We start from the raw sequence: 26,176 nt of genomic DNA on the forward strand, positions 1-26,176 counted from the left end.
ATGTGTGTGTGTGTGTTTGTGGGTACGCCGAGCGTCGGACAGTGTGAGAGAGAACGCTGCAGTCAGTAGAAAGAAGGAAGTAGAAAATTTAAATCAATCAATTAATCTATCAATCAAAACCGCGATTTTTCTTTTGTTCTAGATTGACTCAAGACCCATCAATTACATCATCCAACAATTGTTTAAAGCACTAACACATTCCCCTTGACAGAATCGCTTCATATTTAGTCGTTATGGTGCTTTCAACATAACCATTTGCTTGTCCGCGATCTTGTTTTCTCCCGGGAGTGAAGCCGGGGGGAGGGTTATGTGATTCGGTTGTGGGCGGGGTCCTGAGCCCAGGACCGTGGATTGTTGCCAATAAAGACGTGTGAAATGGCCAATCAGAATCGAGAATTTGCATGCCGTTGTATAAATATAACACTTACATCACTTACTGCACACCGACCGCACTTTCATATTTCACTCTGACACTAGGGGACCTGGGGATCTGCTCCCGATAGATAGAAGGCAGAGTTTTCTAACACCACCTCGTAATATTGATAGATATAACCTAACACTTACCTTAGCCTTAACCCTAACCTAACTGTATTTGTTTCATAAACCGAACCCTTACGTTAGCCCTAACCTAACTGGTTCCTGTATGAATCCTCTTGGGGAGTGTGGGGGGGGGTACAGGTATGATAGGTAGTAATAATAATAGAACATAAAACAAAGTGCAAGTAATAATGGTAATAGTGATGACAGTAGTAGTAAATCAAATCAAATTTATTTGTAAGGCCCATGGGCCGGACACCTCTTCTTTAAACAAGTCAAGAAGAAACATTACGATAATCAAGAACAGAACAAGGACACCATGAGGTCCAACAAATTTAAAATAAATGCAAAATAAATGAATGAATGCAAGCACTCCCAGACATACCCCACTCGAAGGTAAGGAAAAACTCACTAAAACCTAACAATAGGGAAAAATGCACCACATGGCAATGTGGAGGAAGAGAAACCTTAGAAGGGCCAATTCAAGGGGGGATCTCCCTTCTTAGATGTCGGTGATAGTAGTGTGGCAGATGGACAGTTGGTAAGCATGCACTCATGTGTGTAGTGAAACACAGATGAGTGCATGCAATAGCAACTGAACATTTTTGAAACATTTAAGATAGAGCTGATAGTTACTAGGGGTGTAACAATGCATTGATTAATCAAAATGCATCGATTCTAATGTGACGATTCAACTGCATCGATATTAAAATGTTAGAATCGATTATAATCTAAATAAAAAAGTTAAAAAAAATCTTTATAATATATTTTTTATGTTGTGGTCTCGTAGCCACCAGGGATGTCTAGTAGTCACCAGGGCGGTCTCGTAGCCACCAGGGCAGTCTAGTAGTCACCGGGGGCGGTCTCGTAGCCACCAGGGCGGTCTCGTAGTCACCGTGGCGGTCTCGTAGCCACCAGGGCGGTCTCGTAGCCACCAGGGCGGTCTCATAGCCACCAGGGAGGTCTAGTAGCCACCAGCGCGGTCTCGTAGCCACCAGGGTGGTCTCGTAGCCACCAGCGCGGTCTCGTAGCCACCAGGGAGGTCTCGTAGCCACCAGCGCGGTCTATGGGCAATGGGAAAATACATTGCGTTTTCAAGATGGTGGACCGGCCGGAAACATCAATGACGTAACCACTACACCTCCCTATAGCAGCGGTGCTTTTAAAACCATGCGCGACATAATGATCCTCCTGTGATCATTACGATCCTCCTGTCTGATGCCCATTGACCTCTCACCCCTGATGCCCCTCGACCCCTCACGCCCCTGATGCCCCTCACCCCTCATGCCCCTGATGCCCCTCACCCCTGATGCCCCATCGACTCTCACCCCTGATGCACCGTAACAAGAGGACGTGAACGCAGGCCGGGGAGGGAACACACTGTTCATCTTCACCGCAGGCGGGCGCTTCTGTGGGCTTTCTGTTCAAAATGACAAGACCTCGACTTATGAGGTCGGCGTTTAATGCGTCGCCTTCCTCGTACCGGAGCATTCGTTATGGATCCAGGCGGAGAGTGAAGATGAACCGAGTGACTCGGTTCCTTTAAGTCGACGCAGAGCCGCGCGGGCCTGGCAGTGGATAACAAGCGGCATCGAATGTATTAACATATGATATGCTGCCACAGAGGCCTCCAGGAGAACCATCCATCTGACACACGCGTGCGCACAGCGCACACACACACACACACACACACACACACACACACACACACACACACACACACACACACACACACACACACACACACACACAACACACACAACACACACACTACACACACACACACACACACACACACACACACAACACACACACACACACACACACACACACCACACACACACACACACACTACCACACACTCTATATCTATCTCTCGCTCTCTCTCCCCCTCCTCCGTCCCTCTTCGTCTCGTCCGCTCTTTTCTTTCCCCCCCTCTCTTTTTCCTCCTTTTCTCTCATCTAATATCGTCCCATGCCCTCTCCCTCTCTCTCAGTACATCACTCCCCCATCAATCTCCTCTCTCTCTTCTCTCTCTCTCATACACAGATACTCTCTCTCTATCACACACACTCACCTATCACCTCCCTCTCTCTCCCCTTCCCCTCTCTCCCCCCTCACTCTCACACACACACACACACACACACACACACTGACAGACCTATATATCTCCCTCCATAACTCCCTCTCCCTCTCCCATCTCCTCTCCCTCTCCCTCCTATCCCCCACCTCACACACACACACTCCTCCCTCCACACTCCTCCACCATCCCTCCTCCCTGCCTCCCCCCTCCCCCCTCCCATCCTCCCTCCCTCCCCCTCCCTCCCTCCCTCCCTCCTCCCCCCCATCTCTCTCACCCCCCCCCCCCCCCCCCCCTCCTCTCTCTCTCTCTCTCTGACACCCTCTCTCCTCCAGAGGGCCCCTCGGCGATGACTAATCTCTCTGAATGGAACAGTTAATTTTTCACCAGCACATTACATTATGCCAGAGACGACTGCAGGGGATATACATCCTGCCACATCGTGTGTGTGTGTGTGAGAGAGAGAGAGAGAGAGAGAGAGAGATGAGAGAGAGAGAGATAGAGAGAGAGAGAGATAGAGAGATAGAGAGAGAGAGAGAGAGAGAGAGAGAGAGAGAGATGGATGGAGAGAGAAATATAGAAAGAGGGACATAGAGATAAATATAGAAAGAGGGACATAGAGATAAATATGGAAGGGATATAGCGTATAGGTGTGTGTGTGGTGCGTGTGTGTGTGTGTGTGTTGTGCATGTGTGTGCGTGTGTGTGTGTGTGTGTGTGTGGGTGTGTGTGTGTAGGTGTGTGTGTGTGCGTGCGTGTGTGCGTGTTTGGGTCAATTCAAAGAGACGGATTCGGCAGTGGGGAGATGATGGGGTGAATTAGGAAACTTTAATAAACCTCTCAGGGAGTCTATCACTAGGCATGAGACTAATAGACACACACACACACACACACACACACACACACACACATCCCCTCCAGTCTCACATAAGCAGCCTTTCACATGTTACCAGCGAGAGGATGGAGCCTTTGGGTGCAGGCTGTGATCATCCCTCACCAGGCCTCCTCTGTCGGGCTAAAGCTTATTCCCTGAGAACGCCCCTGCGTGTAAACAGCTTCATCACATCAGTCTCATAATAACCAGGGTAGGGGGGGCCATCCTCTGCCGCCTGCATCACCGAGGGTGTGTGGGTGTACAATTAGTCAGTGGAAATGGGGCCAGGCGATCAGAAGCATTACACTGGAACATAGTTCATTATATTCTATGAAATGGAGACAGGGAGGCCTCCTTTCCACAGCGTACGGAGCGCACAGAAGCCGTGTCTTCATTGTAAGGGAAGATGCCCTACAGTATGTACTGTATACGTGGCTAATCTGTTGACTAGTCATCATCGACCGATAGGGTTTTTTCAGATGCATATTACTGTATCACTATTTAGAGAGCAGGGCGAATCTGTTGACTATACTGATTATAGGTAGAATGTAATAATAATAATAATAATAATAATAATAATAATAATAATAATAATAATAATAATAATAATAATAATAATAATAATAATAATAACTGTATTTATATAGCACCTTTCATACATGGATTGCAGCTCAAAGTGCTTCACAGCAAATACCATAAACTGAACATAGGCATAACATTAGCATACAGTTGACAGAATAAAAGCAATGCATAAAATGCACACATAAGTAATAGGTATACAAATACAATAAAAGTAGTGTAATGTAGAAAGTGCAGACATAAGAATAGGCATAAAACAAGTACAGTGTTATGGCTAGTAAATAATGTACATTAATTATGGGAACATGTTTAATGGCTGGTTAAGAACGTACATCAATATGGTGGCTAGTTATTATGTTAAGATATCTACGCAGGGGAGTAAAAGGTACCCAGAAATTATACTTAAATGAAAGTATGGGTACCGTCTCAAAATCGTACTCAAGTAAAAGTCAGAGTATCTGGCTAAAAACACAATTGAGTAAAAGTCTAAAAGTTTCTACTTTTAAATGTACTTAAGTACTAAAAAGTAAAAGTAATTTTTTTTATTCCGGGGCAATGAAATGCTCCGTTTCGTCCTCTTCATCACTCGTACTATCGTGTGTGACCATCATCTGTAGCTCGTCACTCTGACGGTCTATTCTTCTGATAGCAGATCAAAGATCCCCGCTTTCTAGTCTTGCACAAGGACCAATCAGCATGGGTATGGGCGGGTTCATTTTCCATTGATGAGGATTTGATTGGCTGTTTTTAAATAAAGTGCGGCCGCAGGATTAATAACGTTAACGTTAGTTCGGCCAGAGAAACAAATATACTAATTAAAATGGTTGGACCCACAATATTTGTACTTTGTAGGTCTGCATTTTAAATGTAAGGAGTAAAAGTACAAGTATACAAACCTAATAATACTTGAGTAAAGTACAAATCCACAAACAAAGTATTGTAACAAAGTACAATTACTCAAGTACTTTACACCCGTGTATCTACGTTATCTAAGTCTAAGCAAATAACCATAGAAAATTAAATGCTATTATAAATAATACAATGGTCTTATTTTCTCTTTTGCATATTTACTATTGCTCTCTAAAGTTAAAGTTATTCCTCATCAGATCACTCGGTTAATCGATGGAATAACGGGTAGAATACTGGATTACTAAAGTGATCGATAGCTGCAGCCCTAGTCAACACGTTAGTCAATTACAGTGTTTTTGGAGCGCATCTACTATGACTATAGAGTGTAGAACTTGCTAATAAGATATTCCTTTATTGATCCCCTTGGGGAAATTCATTATTCATATTATTATAATAAAGGCATCAACTGTGTCAGCGTGCCCCGGTGATGCGTTCCTCTTAACACCTTCTCACTGCCAGTACATCACGGATTCCAAGTACTTAACATTATATATCTAACGCTATGGTTCAAGTTTCTTTAATAGTTGTCATACAGAAGTACAGAATACTTTTATACAAAATGCTTCTTACTGTTACGCTCCAGAGACTGTGCAAGACAAGATAAGTATGAAATAAAATAACATAGTATAGCATGTAAATTAGAAGTAAAAAAAGGTCACAGTGTTCAGTATAGACATATGTACAATGTTCGATGCAGAATAGACGTAACTGAGTTACCATATAATATACAATACTATGCAGTGTACTAATATACAATACTATATAGTGCAAGGCATAAATGGGATGAGGTGCAATTTAGGTACAATTTACAGTAGGTGTACGAGTTGTAGTGCAAATCCTTTATCAATAAATATAAAGTGTGTTTGTGTGATCTAAAGTGTGGAGAGTGGGTGCTGCAGTGTGTTGTTTTGTTTAAGTGTGTGCGTGTGGGTGTGTGTGCTGTGTGCATTTGATGGTTGTTGCATAGTGTTTATTGTTCGTTTAGCAGCCTGATGGCCTGGGGATAGGCTTCTTCTGAGTCTTTCTGTGCTCGCCTTAAGACTCCGGTATCGCTTGCCTGACCGCAGCAGTTCAAAGAGGCAGTTGTTTGGGTGGCTGGAGTCCTTGATGATTCTCTTAGCCTTCCCCCTGCACCGCTTGTTGTAAATGTTCTGGAGGGTGGGAAGCCCCCCTCCAATTGTGCGTTCGGCTGAACGTGTCACTCTCTGTAGTCTGCTACGGTCTTGTGCAGTGCTATTCCCAAACCAGGAGGTGATGTTGCCAGTCAGGATGATCTCTATTGTACATGAGTAGAAGTTCCTAAGGATCTTCTGACTGACTTGGAACTTCCTTAGGCGCCTGAGGAAGTAGAGGCGTTGTCGTGCCTTCTTCACAACACTGTCAATGTGTGTGGTCCATGTCAAATCCTTGGATATGTGGGCTCCGAGGTACTTGAAACTGTTCACTCTCTCAACCGGTGCCCCGTCGATGGAACAACAGAGTAATGATGGTCATTATTTTCAATGAACAATAATGCTATACATTTAAACCATGTCGTTTAGGGGTCAGGGGACACGACATGTAAATACATTCTTCCTCCAGTATAGAGCGTGAACACCCTTCGACCATGTGATAAATGCAGACAATCAAGTTGCTTTGCTTTGATTGCTACTGCTACCTGAGTTTAGCCTGGTATACCAGCCAGCCAGCAGGACTGTAGCCTGGTATACCAGCCAGCCAGCATGATTGTAGTCTAATATACCAGCGAGCCAGCAGGATTGTAGCCTGATATACCAGCCAGCAGGATTGTAGCCTGATATACCAGCAGAACAGAACAAAACAGAGCAGAGCAGAACAGAGCAGAGCAGAACATAACAGAACAGAGCAGAACAGAGCAGAGCAGAGCAGAGCAGAACAGAACAGAACAGAACAGATCAGATCAGATCAGATCAGAGCAGAGCAGAGCAGAACAGAACATATCAGTACAGAACAGATCAGAACAGAACAGATCAGAACAGAACATATCAGTACAGAACAGAGCAGAACAAAGCAGAGTAGAACAGAGCAGAACAGAACAGAGCAGAACAGAACAGAACATAGCAGATCAGACCAGAGCAGAACAGAGCAAAACATAACAGAGCAGAACAGAGCAGAACAGAGCAGAACATAACATAACAGAGCAGAACAGAACATAACAGAACATAACAGAACATAACAGAACAGAGCAGAACAGAACATAACAGAACAGAGCAGAACAGAGCAGAACATAACATAACAGAGCAGAACAGAACATAACATAACAGAGCAGAACATAACATAACAGCACATAACAGAACAGAGCAGAACATAGCAGAACAGAACATAACAGAACAGACCAGAACAGAGCAGAACAGAGCAGAACAGAGCAGAACAGAGCAGAACAGAGCAGAACAGAACAGAGCAGAACAGAACAGAGCAGAACAGAGCAGAACAGAACAGAACAGAACAGAACAGAACAGAACAGAGCAAAACAGAGCAGAACAGAACAGAACATAACAGAGCAGAACAGAACAGAGCAGAACAGATCAGAACAGAACAGAACAGAACAGAGCAGAGCAGAGCAGAACAGAACAAAACATAACAGAGCAGAACATATCAGGGCAGAGTCTCTTGATGCAAATCAAGTGTTGTTGGGAGTTCCTCGCTTCTCATCAATCAAACTAATGTAGCACTAAATCAACAGCTAATGTCTCAGACACACGCGGTCTGCTCCTTATAATGGACCATTTCCCTGCACCGACAGGGAGCGCAGAGGGAGGGAGAGAGAGGGAGAGAGAGAAAGAGAGAGAGAGAGAGAGAGAGAGAGAGAGAGAGAGAGAGAGAGAGAGAGAGAGAGAGAGAGAGAGAGAGAGAGAGAGAGAGAGAGAGAGATAGAGAGAGATAGAGAGAGAGATAGAGAGATGGAGAGATAGGGAGATGGAGAGAGAGATGGAGAGAGAGAGATAGATATATATAGAGAGAGATACAGAGAGATATAGAGAGATATATATAGAGAGAGAGATAGAGCAATATATAGATACAATAGATAATATGATATGGATGGAGAGTGTGACATATATAGATATAATATGAGGATGTTGATGGATGGTGAGATATATAGATATAGATAGAGAGATACTGTGTATATATATAGATAGATAGATAGATAGATAGATAGATAGATAGATAGATAGATAGATAGATAGATAGATAGATAGATAGATAGATAGATAGATAGATAGATAGATAGATAGATAGATAGATAGATAGATAGATAGATAGATAGATAGATAGATAGATAGATAGATAGATAGATAGATAGATAGATAGATAGATAGATAGATAGATAGACAAAAAAACTGATTAACAGACAGACAGACACATAGATAGTAGCCAGTGTTGCCTGTCCCTGTCCTCTCTGTCTCTCCCTGTCCTCTCTGTCCTCTCTGTCTCTCCCTGTCCTCTCTGTCTCTCTCTATCTCTCTCTGTCTCTCCCTGTCCTCTCTATCTTTCCCTGTCCTCTATGTCTCTCCCTGTCCTCTCTGTCTCTCCCTGTCTCTCCCTGTCCTATCTGTCTCTCCATATCCTCTCTGTCTCTCCCTGTCCTCTCTGTCTCTCCATGTCCTCTCTGTCTCTAGATAGACAGACAGACAGACAGACAGACAGACAGACAGACAGACAGACAGACAGACAGACAGACAGACAGACAGACAGACAGACAGACAGACAGACAGACAGACATACATACATACAGACAGACAGATAGACAGATAGACATACAGACAGACAGACATACAGACAGACAGACAGACAGACAGACAGACAGACAGACAGACATACAGACAGACAGACACATATGATGATATGGATGGAGATAGTGTGACATATAGAAGATGAGGAGATGGATAGATAGATAGATAGATAGATAGATAGATAGATAGATAGATAGATAGATAGATAGATAGATAGATAGATAGATAGATAGATAGATAGATAGATAGATAGATAGATAGATAGATAGATAGATAGATAGATAGATAGATAGATAGATAGACAAAAAAACTGATTAACAGACAGACAGACACATAGATAGTAGCCAGTGTTGCCTGTCCCTGTCCTCTCTGTCTCTCCCTGTCCTCTCTGTCCTCTCTGTCTCTCCCTGTCCTCTCTGTCTCTCTCTATCTCTCTCTGTCTCTCCCTGTCCTCTCTATCTTTCCCTGTCCTCTATGTCTCTCCCTGTCCTCTCTGTCTCTCCCTGTCTCTCCCTGTCCTATCTGTCTCTCCATATCCTCTCTGTCTCTCCCTGTCCTCTCTGTCTCTCCATGTCCTCTCTGTCTCTAGATAGACAGACAGACAGACAGACAGACAGACAGACAGACAGACAGACAGACAGACAGACAGACAGACAGACAGACAGACAGACAGACAGACAGACAGACAGACAGACATACATACATACAGACAGACAGATAGACAGATAGACATACAGACAGACAGACATACAGACAGACAGACAGACAGACAGACAGACAGACAGACAGACAGACAGACAGACAGACAGACAGACAGACATACAGACAGACACATATGATGATATGGATGGAGATAGTGTGACATATAGAAGATGAGGAGATGGATGTATGGTGAGATATATAGAGAGAGAGAGAGAGAAAATAGAACAACCCAATGAACTGTGAGAGACAAGTAACCTTCATAGATCAGGGGATAATGGCACTGAAGTCTGAGTGTCAGAATGAAACAGAGAAAAAACAAGAACAGAAATAACATAGCTTAGAGAAAACCTCCCCCTCAACAATAAATAAATAAACAAATGAATTAATGAATAAATAAATAAAACATTTAAACTTGTTTTCCCACACTCCTTAATCAGTGTGAGGCAGACATAAGGCTGATAGTGGCCCTTCTGCCTCTGGTATTATCAGGAAGCAGTGCAAGTCAATGGAGTGTGAACACATTGCCACATTAATAAGAAACCACAGGGAGGGAGGGACAGGGAGAGGAGAGAGAGAGGGGAAAGGAGAGAGAGAGAGAGAGAGAGAGAGAGAGAGAGAGAGAGAGAGAGAGAGAGAGAGAGAGAGAGATAGAAAGACGGATAGAGAGACAGGGATCAATGGACTGAGAGAGAGGGAGAGGCAGGGAAGATAGATTAGAGAAAAGGAGGGAAAGAGAGGGGGGGAAAGAAAAAGAGCGGGAGACGAAGAGGGACGCAGGGGGAGAGAGAGCGAGAGATAGATATAGCTGATGAGCTGTGCGGGAGGAGGGGTAGTAGCCGTCCCATCATCCTCATGTGGACGAGGGAGAATTAACTGCCATCCACACACAGCCATGTACAGTAATACCACCTCATTATAACGTCTCTGCTGCCGCCAGCGACTGGCAGCAACTCACCACAGAACAAGGGGAATGCCGTCGTCTGACTCACCCACACACCGTACCACCCACACACCACAACCTCTGCCTCCCCGCCCGCCCGCCCGCCTCCGAAGCTCAACGCGGATATTGACCGGTGGGTCTTGTTCCCCCCCGCTGGAATTCGGACGAGCACTCTTTCCAACCGCCACGGAACACGACGATTAATAGCGAACAATATTCACGCGGGGGCGGTTATGAACATAATAATTCATAAATCAGGCGGAGGCCTCTCTCTCCGAACGGCTGCGGGGTCAGGGCCGGGTCGGCTGGATTGGGGCGACGACCACGTTCGACGCTCGCGGTGAATCAGGTTCACATACGGTAGGTAGACCAGTTGAATTATAGTCAGTTTTTAAGTGCACGCAGATACACACACAGACACACATGCGCACTGACACACACACACAGAGACACAGGCGCATTGTGCCAGCATGCAGCGCAAGTGAACTCACTATGGTTCTGAGGTACCCATACCAACCGTACCGAACCGAAGTCGATTATTCATTTCAATATAGAATATCCGTCGACAGCCCTACAAGTGCAATTAGTCACTGCACACTACATCACCCCTGAGTGGAACATCATGGAAAGCCAAACTTTCCCCCCTCTGTACCGAAAACCCATAACGGACCTCGACTTCAAAACCGAGGTACGTACCGTACTGTGGTTTTTGTGTACCGTTACACCCCTATTCTGAGGACATTGTGTTGACATGAACTCCCTAGCCCCTGACCCTACCTATACACGCTATATGCCCAAGCCTAGCCCTGACCGTAACTATACACGCTATACGCCCAAACCTAACCCTGACCGTAACTATACACACTATACGCCCAAACCTAACTCTAACCCGATAATCAGCATGTTTATCAAAATGTCCTCACATTGAAGGCAGTTTGTCGAGAGTCGGCTCTCACAGGTATATTCACACACGCACACGCACACACACACACAATCATAAACCCTGCCCCGTGTTCCTCACAATAGAGCAATGTGCGATCACCTGCAACAATGGTGTCCAGTCCCAGGCAGCTGACCCTCTCTCACAGGACTCAGTGACAGCAAAGGTCTGTTCAAGACTCACCCACAGGACTCACAGGACTCACTGACAGCAAGGCCTGTCCATACTCATCCACATGAACCCATCCACATTTGATAAAAGGTTCATCTTTAGGACTAGGGCTGGGCGATATGGCAAAAAATGATATTGCGATAACGATATGATAATGTTATCATATCACTCGATATCGATAATTATCGAATTTGTTATAAGTAAAAACATATATATACATTTAAACAACATATATATGTTTATTTTGCAGCAATTATTTGTCGTTGCCGCCATCTTTAGTGTTACATCCCCTCACACTCCAGTTCTCAGGCTGCAGCTGGTTTAAAAGCGAAAGTAAACCGGCTTCTCTGCTGGCTGTGGCTCCAGGGGAGTTGAACAGTTCTGGCTCTGCTAGTTTATTTACTATCTTTTGGCGCTTTTTTGGTGGACAAACCACCTGTGCACCGTGACTCGCGACTGGAGACTAGCTCTGCTAGCACACATAGCCTACATAGCCTACACACTTTTGTTAAATAAGAAGAAGTCCTATAGTATGCTGTTTGACACTAGATGAAATTGGTTGCAAATATCAAATCATTTGTCGATTGCGTTTTTAGATGGTGCTCCTCTTGAGAACTGCCTAGTTCACTCAGATCTCTCACTTCTTACCAGTTATTTAAAACATCTATGTTTACTCATCTTCAGAACTACTTGCACTTGTTACTAATTGCATCTGATTTACTGTGTTATGGTTTACATGTTTACAGATCAAACTGTTATTTTTTATGTACACTTATATGGGAACATATATACATGTATATTGACGATCATCTTGGGATGAATTAAAGTTCTAAATGTACGCACTACCATGAGAAGACACTGCATCTCAATATGTGGAGTGAAACTGTGGAACAGTCTGAATGTGGTGCTAAAGCAATGTCCAAACATGAGACAATTCAAACTGATGTATAAGGAAATTATGTTCACAAGGTACAGGGATGAGGAAGGGACTTGATATTCACGGGTGTTTACATTTTTATTTTATTTCTTTCATGTTTTACATATATATATTTTTTTTTATTTTTTTTGCATATATATTTTATAGTTTTAAATTAGTACACGCATTTGAGTAGTGGAAAAGGGGTAGGATTAAATAAGTGTATACTTCTTCCTACTCCTTTTCGAACATGTAAATTGAGTTATGTTTTGCTTTTGTTTAGTTATTATTTTGTTTGAGTTATGTTTTGATTTTGTTTAGTTATTTTATTTTTTTTGTATTCATTTACATGTTCGAAATAAAGATTTAAAATAAAATAAAATAAAATCAGTGTGGACTGTGGGGGTGAGCTTGGGAGCGCGTCTGTCAGTGTATAAGTGCATTTTGTTGTCCTGTGTTTTGTTTTGTTATGTATTGTATTATTGTATTTTATGTTAAGGACCCCCTCAAAAACGAGATTGCATATCTCAAGGGGTTTATCCTTCAAATAAATGTCAAACCTCTGATCACATGCTCTACTAGTCTTTTTACTAACGTGTCAGAAATCAAAGCAACACAACTTGATTTGCTGCATTTTTGACACACACGTGTGTTAGATCTCTCGAATGGAGGAACATTTATTATAATATATCAATATTATTTTGCCCATTGATCCCAAACTGATGGTCTGAGTCTATACTGTTTAATAATAGTAATGGAAGGGTGGTTATGGTTATTGATGTCGTTCATAGGTGTCTAACTCATGGCCCGCGGGCCAAATGTGGCCCGCCACGTCATTTGATGTGGCCCCCCAAGAGCTCTGGTAAAAAAAAAAAAAAAAAAAAAAAAAAAAAAAATTTAACATTAATCTTGGGTTAAAAAATAGCGGCGTTAAAATAATTGTGGGTTAATGCATTAATAAAGCTTTAACTTTGACAGCCTTAGTTATTACACATTCTTACACATACATGTATGTTGAACATCTGAGGTATTGATGAACAAAGGAAAAAAGCCAAAATCACTTACTCCTCAGACATTCTTTGACAATTTTACAGCCCAAAATACAAAAAAGATCCAGGCGGAATAGGTAACAAAGGGTTGAAGAAATATTGTCTGAACTGCCCAGGGAAACGACAAGAGGGGCGAGATGCAATCAACTCCATGAATGAATGAATGAAAAAATGTACCCAACAGACTGCAGTACAGGAATACACACAAAAAGATAAGGGGAGGCAGACCTGAGAAAGACGTTAGTCTTGTTTCCATCAGGGACCCTCATTTCCAATCCATCAAGACACATTCAACTCTTTATAAAAAATAAAGAAAAGGCATCACCGTATGACCCAACTGCACAGCTGGGAGTAAAAACCCTGTTTTTCACATGATTTTAATCCAGTCACTCCTTTTAATCAGAGTGTAAGACCAGACTCTCCCAGAAACACCTTCCCCCCCCCCCCCCCCCCCCCCCCCCCTCCCTGTCAAGCACTGGCTTGGCCCCGACTGGCTCAGCAGAAAAGATCAAAAATCCTCTAAACCAATCAAGTGGGAAAAAGGAGGGGTTTATTCGACACCCCCTCCCGAAAACACACCCTTTATCCCTACACACAGAAACACAACCGTAGCCATCTTGAAAAACCTCCGGTAGAAAGCAATGCATAGCATAAGCTAATACAATGCCTGCTACCCACAAAAAGTGTAAAAGGGTTTACAACAAAACACAAGTCGCCTGTGCGTGAATCCCATACCCGTTGCCTATGTCATACATAGGAAAGAACGCCGAACGAGAGTAACGGCTAGGCCGTGAAAAGTGTGCGTACGAGCATTACTGCAACTAACAACACAGCATTGTGAAAACACATATACTTAGTTAGAGCAATGAAATAACACCAGTTCTAATTGCATGTGGAGCATCAAGCTAAATAGAACCTATTACCGAGTGTAAGTTGCAGACCTTGCTTAACCTCGTAACACAACACAACTCACCCCCCAACGTAAACAGGGTAGATTCATATATACACAACCCCACCATATGATTTGTATGAAGAAACACACAGTTTGTTCGGCCAAACACAGTCCCCCTTATGTCGGGGAACTTTTTTTATTAAAACTAATAAAGTGTAAGGCACAATATCACAGAGGGGCCGGGAAGGGTGTAGGGGAGGGGACACAGAGGGGAACAAGTCACTCCTAACGGCGTCTGCCACCTCGCGCCGCTCGAGTCTTGCCACCCCGGGGAGCCCCGGAGGGACGGTAGGTTACAGTCTGCTGGACACGACGTTCCCTACCGTCTTCTCCGGTCTGGGATGGGCCGGCGGTGGCCGAAGCGCCGTTTCGTCCCCTGGCCCTCTTGGCAGGGCCAGCAGCGGCGGCGGAGGCAGTGGTAGCGGCGACGGAGACAGCTCGACGTCGCGGAAGCCTTCTGCCCCCACCGGCAAGGACGGGAGGCGGAAAATGGGGTTGAAGGACGGATCTCTCCTCTGCCATTTCTCTGCATGTTGAGGTCATCAATTGCAGGGCCTTCCCGAACAGGCCAGCGTCGGAGAGGGCGGCCGTCAGAAGAGGGGCTCTCTTCTTCTCTGGCACACGGGCCTGCTCCAGCCAAAGGTGACGCTGGCCCAGGGTGGCCAGGGCGCACACTTTCCCCATGGCTATGGCCAGCACCTGGGAAAGGTGCAGGACAGCTCCCGCAGCCTGGGTGATCTGATCGCATTTTACCTCGTTCAGATCCGTGCCGCCCGTCATTATCCCCGATACAAATCTAGCCAGGTGGGCGATGTTAGACGCCGCAGCCAGCGATTGTGTACCAGCGATGAATGACTGGTCACCCCAATAAGCCAATCGCCTAGCCGACTTCCCCTGGAGGACCGGCTTGCATAGGGGTTCCCACACCATATCCGGACAGAGGAGCGCGGCCATCGGATTGTCAAGCCGAGGCACGCCCTCCCCCATACCTTTGACTAACCCCGACACCCGCGTAACTGGTACGTAGGCGGGAGTTAGTCCCATGATGTTGGACACCGCCTGACCCCGACGAACATAGGCCCCCATCGATGGGAAAAATGGGTAGACAACGTCCACCCCTCTCACTGGGGGACGCTGCCAGGGATGGCCTATGAGGTCATCAGGGACAGGTGCAGGCAATGGCAGCGGCACACCGTTTGCGGTGGCGGCTACCGCCATGAGTTCGGGAAACAAGGCCCGCAGTTCCCCCTGCGAACCTTCCTCCACCGACCCCGCATCCCTCGCATACAGCAGGCTGCGACTGGTCAAGGAGCCACAATCCGATGCGGCCGACAGTAGGGCATCCTGCTGATGAGGCCAAGGTGGTTCCTCGACATCCTCGAACAAGGCGCCCCATGGAGCCATTTCTCCCCCCTCCGGGGTCTCCGGAGGAGGGATACTCTCCTCCACGGGACCATCATACAAGAATCCGTCCGCCTCCTCCATGAAGTCCTCAGTTTCCATCAGAAATCCAGAGTCGGACGCATCCTCGCTGGTCTCCAGCAATTCCCCAAACCCAGGCCGTTCGCGTCTGCACGCCACCATCTTGCGACGCGAGCGAGCAGACGCAAAAAGTTTTCGTCGCAAATCCTCCGGCTCCAAAACAATCCCCCGTTCATCAACGGGCGATTCCCCAGAACCAGAGGAACCAGAGTCGAGATCAGGCCATCGCCGGAGCGACGGCACCGAACCCTCGGCTCGTCGGTGAGGAAAACTATCCACCGGCAGTCTCCCGGGCTGGGTCGGCAACCACGAGAGTGGCAACAGCCCAGCACCGAAGCGCACGACGGAGGCGGGAATGGAGAACCGGTGGTGAAGAGTAGGTCTAGCGGGTCTACTCTCTGCGGAATACATTATGACCCAAACCTTTTCTTATACAACAAAGTGAGAGAAGAAAAGATTAAGCACAATGTAAACCAGTCACAACTCTTTTCAACTAACAAACACGTCAAGTGGGGTACTACCGAAGGCACTTCCTTGTGGTGAAAGCGAGAAGGAGGAGAGCAGGTGACCACACACCTGCTTATGAAGGTAAGCTGATGAGGGGTGTGGTCAGACTAATACTGGTATTAAAGGTATATTTGTGGAATGTTATTCAGTACGCGTGCACATACGCGAGGGAGTGCAGTAGGTGATGCCAAGCAGAGCCCCTTAACGAAACAGAACTGAGCATCTCGCTCAATTGAATAAAATAAATACATAATTATTTTGTTATTTTTGAGTACAGTTACAGTTGTGTGTTCATGCAGACACATAATAGCAATTTCATTACAAATAAAAAATGGTGGACCCTGATGTAAACAAGTCGAAAGTCTTTCTCTGGTCTGCATCCCCTTAACAATTGTGTGTATTGAGCTGTACTGTACTGTACCCATTCTGCAATCTGTTAATTAAAGTTAATTAAACTATATTGCATTAGTTGGATGTATGGCCTCTGCAAGGTTGTGTGCAGCCATTTGTTTTTGTAACATCTGCTACATCTGTCCCACGTGTTCTTTGCAGCTCAGTTGTTAGTTCTGCCCCTCTTGACTGTGACAAAAAGGTTTTGAACAAACTTAATGTCATAGCTTGTATTTGATGATCTTCTTCTTTGTTATTTACTTGAATGGTTTGATCATTGATTAATGGAGTAATATGGGGTTCTGATAAACTAAAATAATTTGTTAAAATAACATAAGCTAACATATATTTTTACATCTATGCAAATGCATATGCAATATGTATAACTTGAATAAGTAATAAATACAGAAACAACATGTTTAACAATATGTAAATGAGTAGCTACATTTATTTTACATTACATTAACATTTATACGGTCTTTGGCCCTTTGAGGGCAACCATAATGCTCATGTGGCCCTCTGTGAAAATGAGTTTGACACCCCTGCGTTAGGGGCTCCGACTTGGCGTTGAAAAGGGTGCATCCCCACGTTTGACTCCTCCTACCGTCTTGGCACTGCTTTTCAATGCGTTACCGGAAAAAGTCTGTGATACAGTACATGAATTTAAGCACATTATACTGCTGCAGTTATTACTATGGGAGCTTGTGCTAAAACATGTATGTTGTTGTTTGTGTTGTTTGTCTATCTAACTATTACGTTGGTCGTTTTTTCATCATACAATAATCTACACTTTTGTCCCGTTTTAATGTATAATAAAAATAAGATTATATGTGATGTTATGTGTATATACATGGTATTTTCAGCCCAGCACCTACCAACGGATGTTCCTCGTATGATCAATGTGCAGCATAAGAACACAAACATACACCTTTCAGCATCTAAATACGACACACGCATTCATGCTATTGTATCCCACATGTTGCCATTGCATTTGCTTACTTGTTATGATTGAATGCGTGAATTAATTAATGTCTGAAATAATGCATTGTTCAACTGTGCTTTTCTAGTACTAGGACACAGATTGCTTCACAGTGGTGGAATGACTGCATACCTTTTTCCATACGATTGGCCCCAGTGAGAAATGAGAATGGAACCTCTCGCAGTGTTAGTGCCATGCTTAGAAAGCCAAGGACACTACCTATTTAGCTACACAGGACCCCAGGCAAAGGAAATAAAGTGTATGGGGTTGGGGGCATTTGAGGGACAGGGTTTACACCACGTACATTACGTCAGTATTTTTGGAAGATGGCAAGCCAAGTCTGAAACTTCGACCTGGGTTTGTGAAAATGGACTTGGATACATTATTATATACATCTTTTTGTATGTTATTTGCATTTTCTTTGCATTTTCTACTCTAGTTTTGTATATTGTATATTTTGTATAGTGTTTGGCCTTTGCTTGATGAAGCACAATCTCAGGAGGCTCATACAGAACCAAACCTTTCACTGTAATGTATATTATGTACCTTATATGTGACAAATAAACTTGAAACTTGATATAGAGAATATGCAATATGAATATGTATATCTGAAGGCAGATATACTTTCTGAAGGCAGAAACTATATGATAATTGTAATTATTTTCCAAATTAGATATCACTGATTAAACAACACTAAAGGAACATCAATGTGTCTGTGTGTGAATCCTTATTTCATGCACGCTCCTTAATGTGAATGTTGTTTTTAATATTAAATCTCCATTGTGGCACAGACAGGTACCAGTGTATATGAATCCTTCAGAATCACATCCAGAAACAAAATAAAGTGCCTTTAATGTTTTCTGATGAGTGATATTTTGAAATGTCATGATCTAAACAGTGTAGCCTAAGCTTTAGAGTGTTGTATACATTCACAGTTGAATAAGGCTGTGTGTACTGTGAGGTGGTTTTAAAATCCTGGTTGTAATCAGCTAACTGACTGCTTAATTGATTAACTGATTGATTGATTGATTGATTGATTGACCAATGAACCAACCAACTGACCAACCAATCAATCAATCAATCAAGCAATCAATGTGTTCTTTACTTGATTAATTCATTCATTAAAAATGAACATGCATGATCGCTCAACTGAAGGCTTCAGTTATTGTAAAACTTAAATTATATTATAATTTCATTTATAATTTATAAATGTTTCTACCAACAATCCCTGAGAGAAAGCAGTGACGCCAGCAGCCGAACAAAGCCCTGTCTGTGGGACGTGCTGGCTCTCTGAGCTGCCTTAGCAGGGTGTTGGAGTCCAGCTAGCAGCCACACAGGGAGACAAAGAGACACACTCCTGCCATCTGCACTATGAACCTCTTTCCCATCTCCTTGGAACATTGGTCTGTTTGGCAGAAAACCCTCCATTGTTCCAAGTCTGGCTTATTGGTTCTACTTCCAGTGCTAGCTAGCAGTTGGATGGATGGATGGATGGATGGATGGATGGATGGATGGATGGATGGATGGATGTTTAGTGACACTTAGCAACCCTAATTATTATTTTTTTTAAATATAGGTATCAGGGCAGATCTAAGTTCTTCTGGCAGTGTATTCCAGCTATACGTGGCATAGTAGCATAATGCGGCTTCACCATGTTTTGTTGTGGTCCTAGGAACAGTTGGCAGACCAGTCCCTGAGAGGTCTAGAGGCTTCATAGTGTAGAAGCAACTCAGATGTATTTAGGACCTGACCCGTTAAATTATTTATATATATATATATATATATATATATATATATATATATATATATATATATATATATATATATATATATATATTAGGGATGCTCGATATTGGCTTTTTTACCGATACCGATATATGCAGGGTTCCCCCCCCCCCAAAAAAATGGAATAATTTCAGGTAATTAACATTACATATCTCTTGTTGTGGAATTAACACAACATTATGCATACTTTTGGCAATAAAAAATATCAGAATTCGTTCTTACTTGCTTGCCTGGGTAAATAAAGGTTATAGACATGTTAAAAACAATTAAATAAAAATAAAAAAAATTAAACGATAACAATATTTTCCGATATCACATTTTAATGCCGATATCGGCCGATAATATCGGTAGGCCGATAATATCGGACATCCCTAATATATATATATTAAATGACTAGTAACAGTATTTTAAAGTCCATTCTATGACACACTGGTAGCTCACTGTGGATGTTTGAGGACTGGTGTAATTTGTATTTGTATTTTGTATTTATTTATTAAACTAAAGTAAAAAAAATAAAAAATTCAAATACATAACCATATTGTGAAGGAGAAGTTAGAAGCTTAGAGGCTTATCGAGAACTTCCCCTGTTTTGTAAAATCAAACATACAAAAATATCCATATTATTTAAAGAATACCAGTAATACATTCAAAAGACATTGTGTTAACACAAACATACATACACACAGTACATACATGCATATACTGTATACTGCGTGTAACGTGTTCAGGAGGAGGAGGAGGAGGAGGAGGACTCACCTGCGTCATAGTGGCGGTCCAGCTTCTCCCACAGAGGCTCGTCATCGCGGTGGAGGATGGAGAGTTTGATGGGTTCGTAGATGGAGCCTGTGGACGGGGAGTAGGATGAGGGGACACTTCAGAACAAGCAGCGGCTAGACTGAGACCACCTTCAAACGAGTGGAGATGAAACATCCCTTTTTTATTAAGAGCGTAGACAGAGTGTACAGCCTGAAGTGGTGTAGGCACTTACTGTACTGTAGCATCCTCTCACAATAACACAGAGTGTGCAGTATAGCATGAATTATTATTATTATTATTTTTCATGTCATGTTGATTTATTTAATTATTTGATTACTTTAATTTAGTGGTGTACTAATAGGAGGTACTGTGGGTATACCCACTGCTGAATAGTTTTATGGTTATATGGTAATTATACTTATGATCCATTGTTCTCTTAATTCCCAGAGGAAAATGCAAATGTTCATCTGTATGGTGTGGGTATGGTGTGGTCTAGCTTGGGTCTACTGTAGCTTGGGTCTGTCTTTGGGTCTAGCTTGGGTCTAGATTGGGTCTGGCTTGGGTCTGTCTTGGGTCTGGCTTGGGTCTGGCTTGGTTCTGGCTTGGTTCTGGCTTGGGTCTGGCTTGGGTCTGGCTTGGGTCTGGCTTGGGTCTGGCTTGGGTCTGTCTTGGTTCTGGCTTGGGTCTAGCTTGGGTCTAGCTTGGGTCTAGCTTGGGTCTGGCTTGGGTCTGTCTTGGGTCTGTCTTGGGTCTAGCTTGGGTCTAGCTTGGGTCTAGCTTGGGTCTGGCTTGGGTCTGTCTTGGGTCTGTCTTGGGTCTGGCTTGGGTCTGGCTTGGGTCTAGCTTGGTTCTAGCTTGGGTCTGGCTTGGGTCTGGCTTGGGTCTGGCTTGTGTCTGGCTTGGGTCTGGCTTGGGTCTGGCTTGGGTCTGTCTTGGTTCTGGCTTGGGTCTAGCTTGGGTCTAGCTTGGGTCTGGCTTGGGTCTGGCTTGGGTCTGTCTTGGGTCTGTCTTGGGTCTGTCTTGGGTCTAGCTTGGGTCTAGCTTGGGTCTAGCTTGGGTCTAGCTTGGATCTGGCTTGGGTCTGTCTTGGGTCTGGCTTGGGTGTGGCTTGGTTCTGTCTTGGTTCTGGCTTGGGTCTGGCTTGGGTCTGGCTTGGTTCTAGCTTGGGTCTAGCTTGGGTCTAGCTTGTGTCTGTCTTGGGTCTAGCTTGGGTCTGGCTTGGGTCTAGCTTGTGTCTGTCTTGGGTCTAGCTTGGGTCTGGCTTGGGTCTGGTGTGGGTCTGGCTTGGGTCTAGCTTGGGTCTAGCTTGTGTCTGTCTTGTGTCTAGCTTGGGTCTGGCTTGGGTCTAGCTTGGGTCTAGCTTGTGCCTGTCTTGGGTCTAGCTTGGGTCTGGCTTGGGTCTGGCGTGGGTCTGGCTTGGGTCTGGCTTGGGTCTGGCTTGGGTCTGGCGTGGGTCTGGCTTGGGTCAAGCTTGGGTCTGGCTTGAGTCTAGCTTGGGTCTAGCTTGGGTCTAGCTTGGGTCTAGCTTGGGTCTGGCTTGGGTCTGGCTTGGGTCTGGCTTGGGTCTGGCTTGGGTCTGGCATGTGTCTGGCTTGGGTCTGGCTTGGGTCTAGCTTGGGTCTAGCTTGGGTCTAGCTTGGGTCTGGCTTGGGTCTAGCTTGGGTCTGCCCTCCCACAATGCACATGAGGACGGGTGATTTACCCTGTGTGCATTGAGCAATCGATGCACACAGGTTAAATCACCCATCCTCACACGCATCGGAAGAGAGCCTCTGCCATGACCGTATTCCATCTTCAATAAAGTGGACTGGTTCAACCATCTACCACGTGTCTCTGTGCTGGAGGGACCCTTCAAAATCCACTTATGTGGCCTGTGGCAGCGTATAATGACACAAGCTGTCTTTATCATCGACTATATGACTATACTTCAAGTATGATTTTGTTTTAAATGCCTGATGTGAGCAACCTAAATAAACTGAATTCACATTCCCAATTTAGGTGAAAAGGAAACCAGTACAAATCACTATGCAATGCAAGTGAATTAAATCATGCCATCACAGTAAGCAGCAACATTTTTTTTAATTATATTTAGTCACAGCAAAGTCGTTTAGCACACAATGACAGGATTCAAGGGGCTTGATCTCACAATGAACACAGACTTTTTAATGCGCATTCAGTTACTGCAAATTAACTGCAACAAGAAACGTTCAGCATAACAATGAAAGGATGCAGGCAGTGAGCTCAAATTCAGATGTTAACCCTTTCACTGCCGCACGGCAGAAGGTTAACCCTTTACTATCACACAACTGGCTGTTTTGTGGCAGTGAAATGGTTAACATTCTGTGAATTGTCGCAGTGAAAGGTTTAACCGCTTTGGCAGTGCGGCAGTGGAATGGTTAATGTAACTCGGCTGCACACATTCCCGTACATTTTCTTCATAAGAGCGATACTTTGAGGGGAACCCCCATATGTTGGACTCACTTCTTTTCCAGGCACATTTAACTTCTGGTGAGATTTGCATTTTAATGGGATCGACCTTGGGTCAATACCACAGGTACTGAAAATGTCACATTCTCAATGAAATTTGCATAATTTCTATCAGCTTTTAAGCAGTGGGAACAAAGCCATTCCATCTATTTTTAAAGATAAGTCTTCAAAGAAACAGTGGGAATCCAGCATTGCAATTTTAATTTCTGTATGGCTAGACCCACCAGGAAACAGCCTTTAGCAGCTTTCAAACAATCTAATTATTAACTCCATTGACATACTTCATTCTCACTGGCAGACCTCTGAAATTAATGTAGAGTGGCATGTGATGGCAATATTAATATTGATACAGAATTGTATTCAACAAACTAGCTGAGTTTTCATTTTAATTTGGCGCCTGGTCTTCTGTGGATTCATAAAGGAACAATATCAAAGAAAACCCATTAAAGGAACATTTGGGGAAATGAGCTTACCATCTTCTCTAGAGAGAGACAGGAAGATAGATACCAGTTTCCTCCTAGAAAGCTATCTGGCTGTACGGTAGCCTAGCTTAGCACAATGAATGAAAGCGAACAGTGCCGGTTAGTCTAGGCATTGTCCAACTAACACCTCTCCCGAAGGCTAACTGGCACTGTCCGCTTCCATTCATTGTGCTAAGCTAGGCTAACGTGCAGCCAGATAGCTTTCTACTGAACCCACAGAGAGGAAACTGGTATCTATCTTCTTGTCTCTCTCTCTGGAGAAGACGATAAGCTAGTTTCCCAAAATGTTGGCGTGTTCCTTTAATAGTATCATCACAACAACTGTATGTATTGCTGTTTTTATAGAAAATAATACCCCCCTAAGTTTAAAGAAAGCTTTCAAGATTGTATCAACACAGTCAGCACAAGTACCTGTATCATTTACTCTGAATTAACAAAACCAGGTCCAATGCCACAATTTTGGTATGGCAGTGGGTCATACAGTGTTTCATTGAGTTGGGTCAATGACTCCTCAGAAAGCCAGTTTGTTCTGTAATCCTAGACCTACAACAGCACTGTCTCTGCCATGCTAAGCTAGCCTACTGCACTAGCTAACCCTGCTTACTAGTCCAGACAACAGCAGCACTGTCTCTGCCAGGCTAAGCTACTGTACTGCACTAGCTAACCCTGCTTATTAGTCCAGACAACAGCAGCACTGTCTCTGCCAGGCTAAGCTAGCCTACTGCACTAGCTAACCCTGTTTACTAGTCCAGACAACAGCACTGTCTCTGCCAGGCTAAGCTACTGCACTAGCTAACCCCGTTTACTAGTCCAGACAACAGCACTGTCTCTGCCAGGCTAAGCTACTGCACTAGTGAACCCTGTTTACTAGTCCAGACAGCAGCACTGTGTCTGCCAGGCTAAGCTACTGCACTAGCTAACCCTGCTTACTAGTCCAGACAACAGCAGCACTGTCTCTGCCAGGCTAAGCTACTGCACTAGCTAACCCTGTTAACTAGTCCAGACAACATCACTGTCTCTGCCAGGCTAAGCTACTGCACTAGCTAACCCTGTTAACTAGTCCAGACAACCGCACTGTCTCTGTCAGGCTAAGCTACTGCACAGCTAACCCTGTTGGCTTGACTGTAGCCACTCAGCTGTCCAGCCAAGTGAAACTGATATCAACGTTAATCAAAGCGGCACATAAACAACGCTACATGTTTAGAGCCCTATCTTACAGGCATCCTATATTTCAGCAGCATTTCCGATATCATCCACATCACATGAAAGAAAGAAATAATACATTTGCATCCGACACCATTTCTCCTGGACCAAATCCACTGAGTGCCTTTCACTGCTTCCGCCTACATCTCCTTCACAGCCCGCTGTAATCTCTGCCCACAAATCCCCAACTCTCCAAGAAGCAACATGGTTGATCGTTCTACGAACCCTCTGCTTTCCATGCTCACTGCTAAATTTTTGCTGACAAGTCAGCATACCTAAGCCGTTTCCTTCCATATGCATCCTCCACTAAATCCTCAGAGGACACCATCAATTCTATAAAATAACTCTAAACTAGACCAGGTCTGGCCACAAGCGAGTGCTAATTATTTCCTGTGGAACAACAAGCTTTCCTCCCAAATATACCTGCATCTCCCGATGATTACCTCCCCTTAACTGGCTTAACTCATGCCTGAAGACCTCCCTCATCCCACCTTTCTTTCCTTCACGGGCTAAATTAACAGCCGTACTCTCAGCCCCATCACATACTGAGTTCACCTGTACTCTTCTCCTCTCTATAGGCAGGTCTTGCACCCTGTGCCTCGAAAGTTGCCACCTCTGAATACAGATACCCACAATGGTATCACAATAAACGAATAAACATTTTAAAACAATATTATAAACTGGTCAACACTGCTCAACACGGCTTTATTTCCGGCGATTCCGGTTATCACAGCGCAGGCGCATCAGGCACCCAAAGCTGGAAATAAAGTCGTTTTGAGCAGTGTTGACCATTTTTTTTTTTTTATCTACTTTTTCTCCTCCATTTTTCTGTATTTTTCTCCCATCCCAATTTAGTCGTTATGCCAATTTCCCCATCCCCTTCCTGGTCGTTGCGTGCATTTGCCCCCCACTTGCTAGGGAGCCCTGAAGTCTATCACATGCGTCCTCCGATACATGTGGAGACAGGCAGCAGCCTCTTTTCACCTGCCAGCGCGGACTCTCACTGGGTGAGTGTAACGCGTGGGAGGTCACACTACCTCCCTCCAGATCCTTCCGTCGCTGTGCAGGCGCCCTGACCGACCTGTAGGAGTCGCTGTTTACAACGACCAGATTACCACCCACCGGCTTCCCTCCCGCTGACTCTGCCAATTGTGTCAGTATGACGACCGGCCAAGCCAGAGGCACCGCTGACAGCCGGATTCGATACCAGTGTCTCTGCGGTGGTAGACATACGCTTAGTCCACTGCGCTACCCGGCCGCCCACAGTGTTGACCAGTTTATAAAACACATTTTAAATGTTTATTAGCAATGCAGAGCTTTCAAACCCTAGCGTTTGTCTGTCCGAAACCCTCGTGCAACTGCGAGTACCTTTGCAATGTATAAAATGTTTTATATAAACAGTATTTTATATATTTATAAAATATATTAATAAAATGTATAAAAAGAAGCCGACTGCAGCGCATTTCCTATAGGCGGCAGCATACGCTCCCTCCCCATTGGGATCAATTGACAAAAGACGCTTGCGCCCAGAAATATGCGGCAGGTGGACGCGGGCGCTTAGAGTGGTACTGCCTGTCTCTGCTGCACCTTGATGTCTAAGAGTGGTCTAAGCCCATCTTGGACTTCCTCCATCTAGCTGCATTAGGCATCACGTTACTAACTATGGTATATTACTCCACTTCACATCCTCTGTTAAGCTCGGTAAAAG

General features: G+C 44.3%; 1 protein-coding gene across 1 annotated transcript in view; it reads right to left on the minus strand.

Moving 5' to 3' along the window:
- Positions 1-26,176, minus strand: part of phkb (phosphorylase kinase, beta) — a gene marked incomplete at its 5' end in the record, with an annotated part of 318,550 nt that overhangs the window by 285,690 nt on the left and 6,684 nt on the right. Inside the window, 1 exon segment of the mRNA XM_084307537.1 lies at positions 20,297-20,383. Within this exon segment, the coding sequence (XP_084163663.1) occupies positions 20,297-20,383 (87 nt within the window).

This window comes from Notolepis coatsorum (genome assembly GCF_963971535.1).
Source record: "Notolepis coatsorum genome assembly, chromosome: 2".
NCBI classification, from domain to species: Eukaryota; Metazoa; Chordata; class Actinopteri; order Aulopiformes; family Paralepididae; genus Notolepis; species Notolepis coatsorum.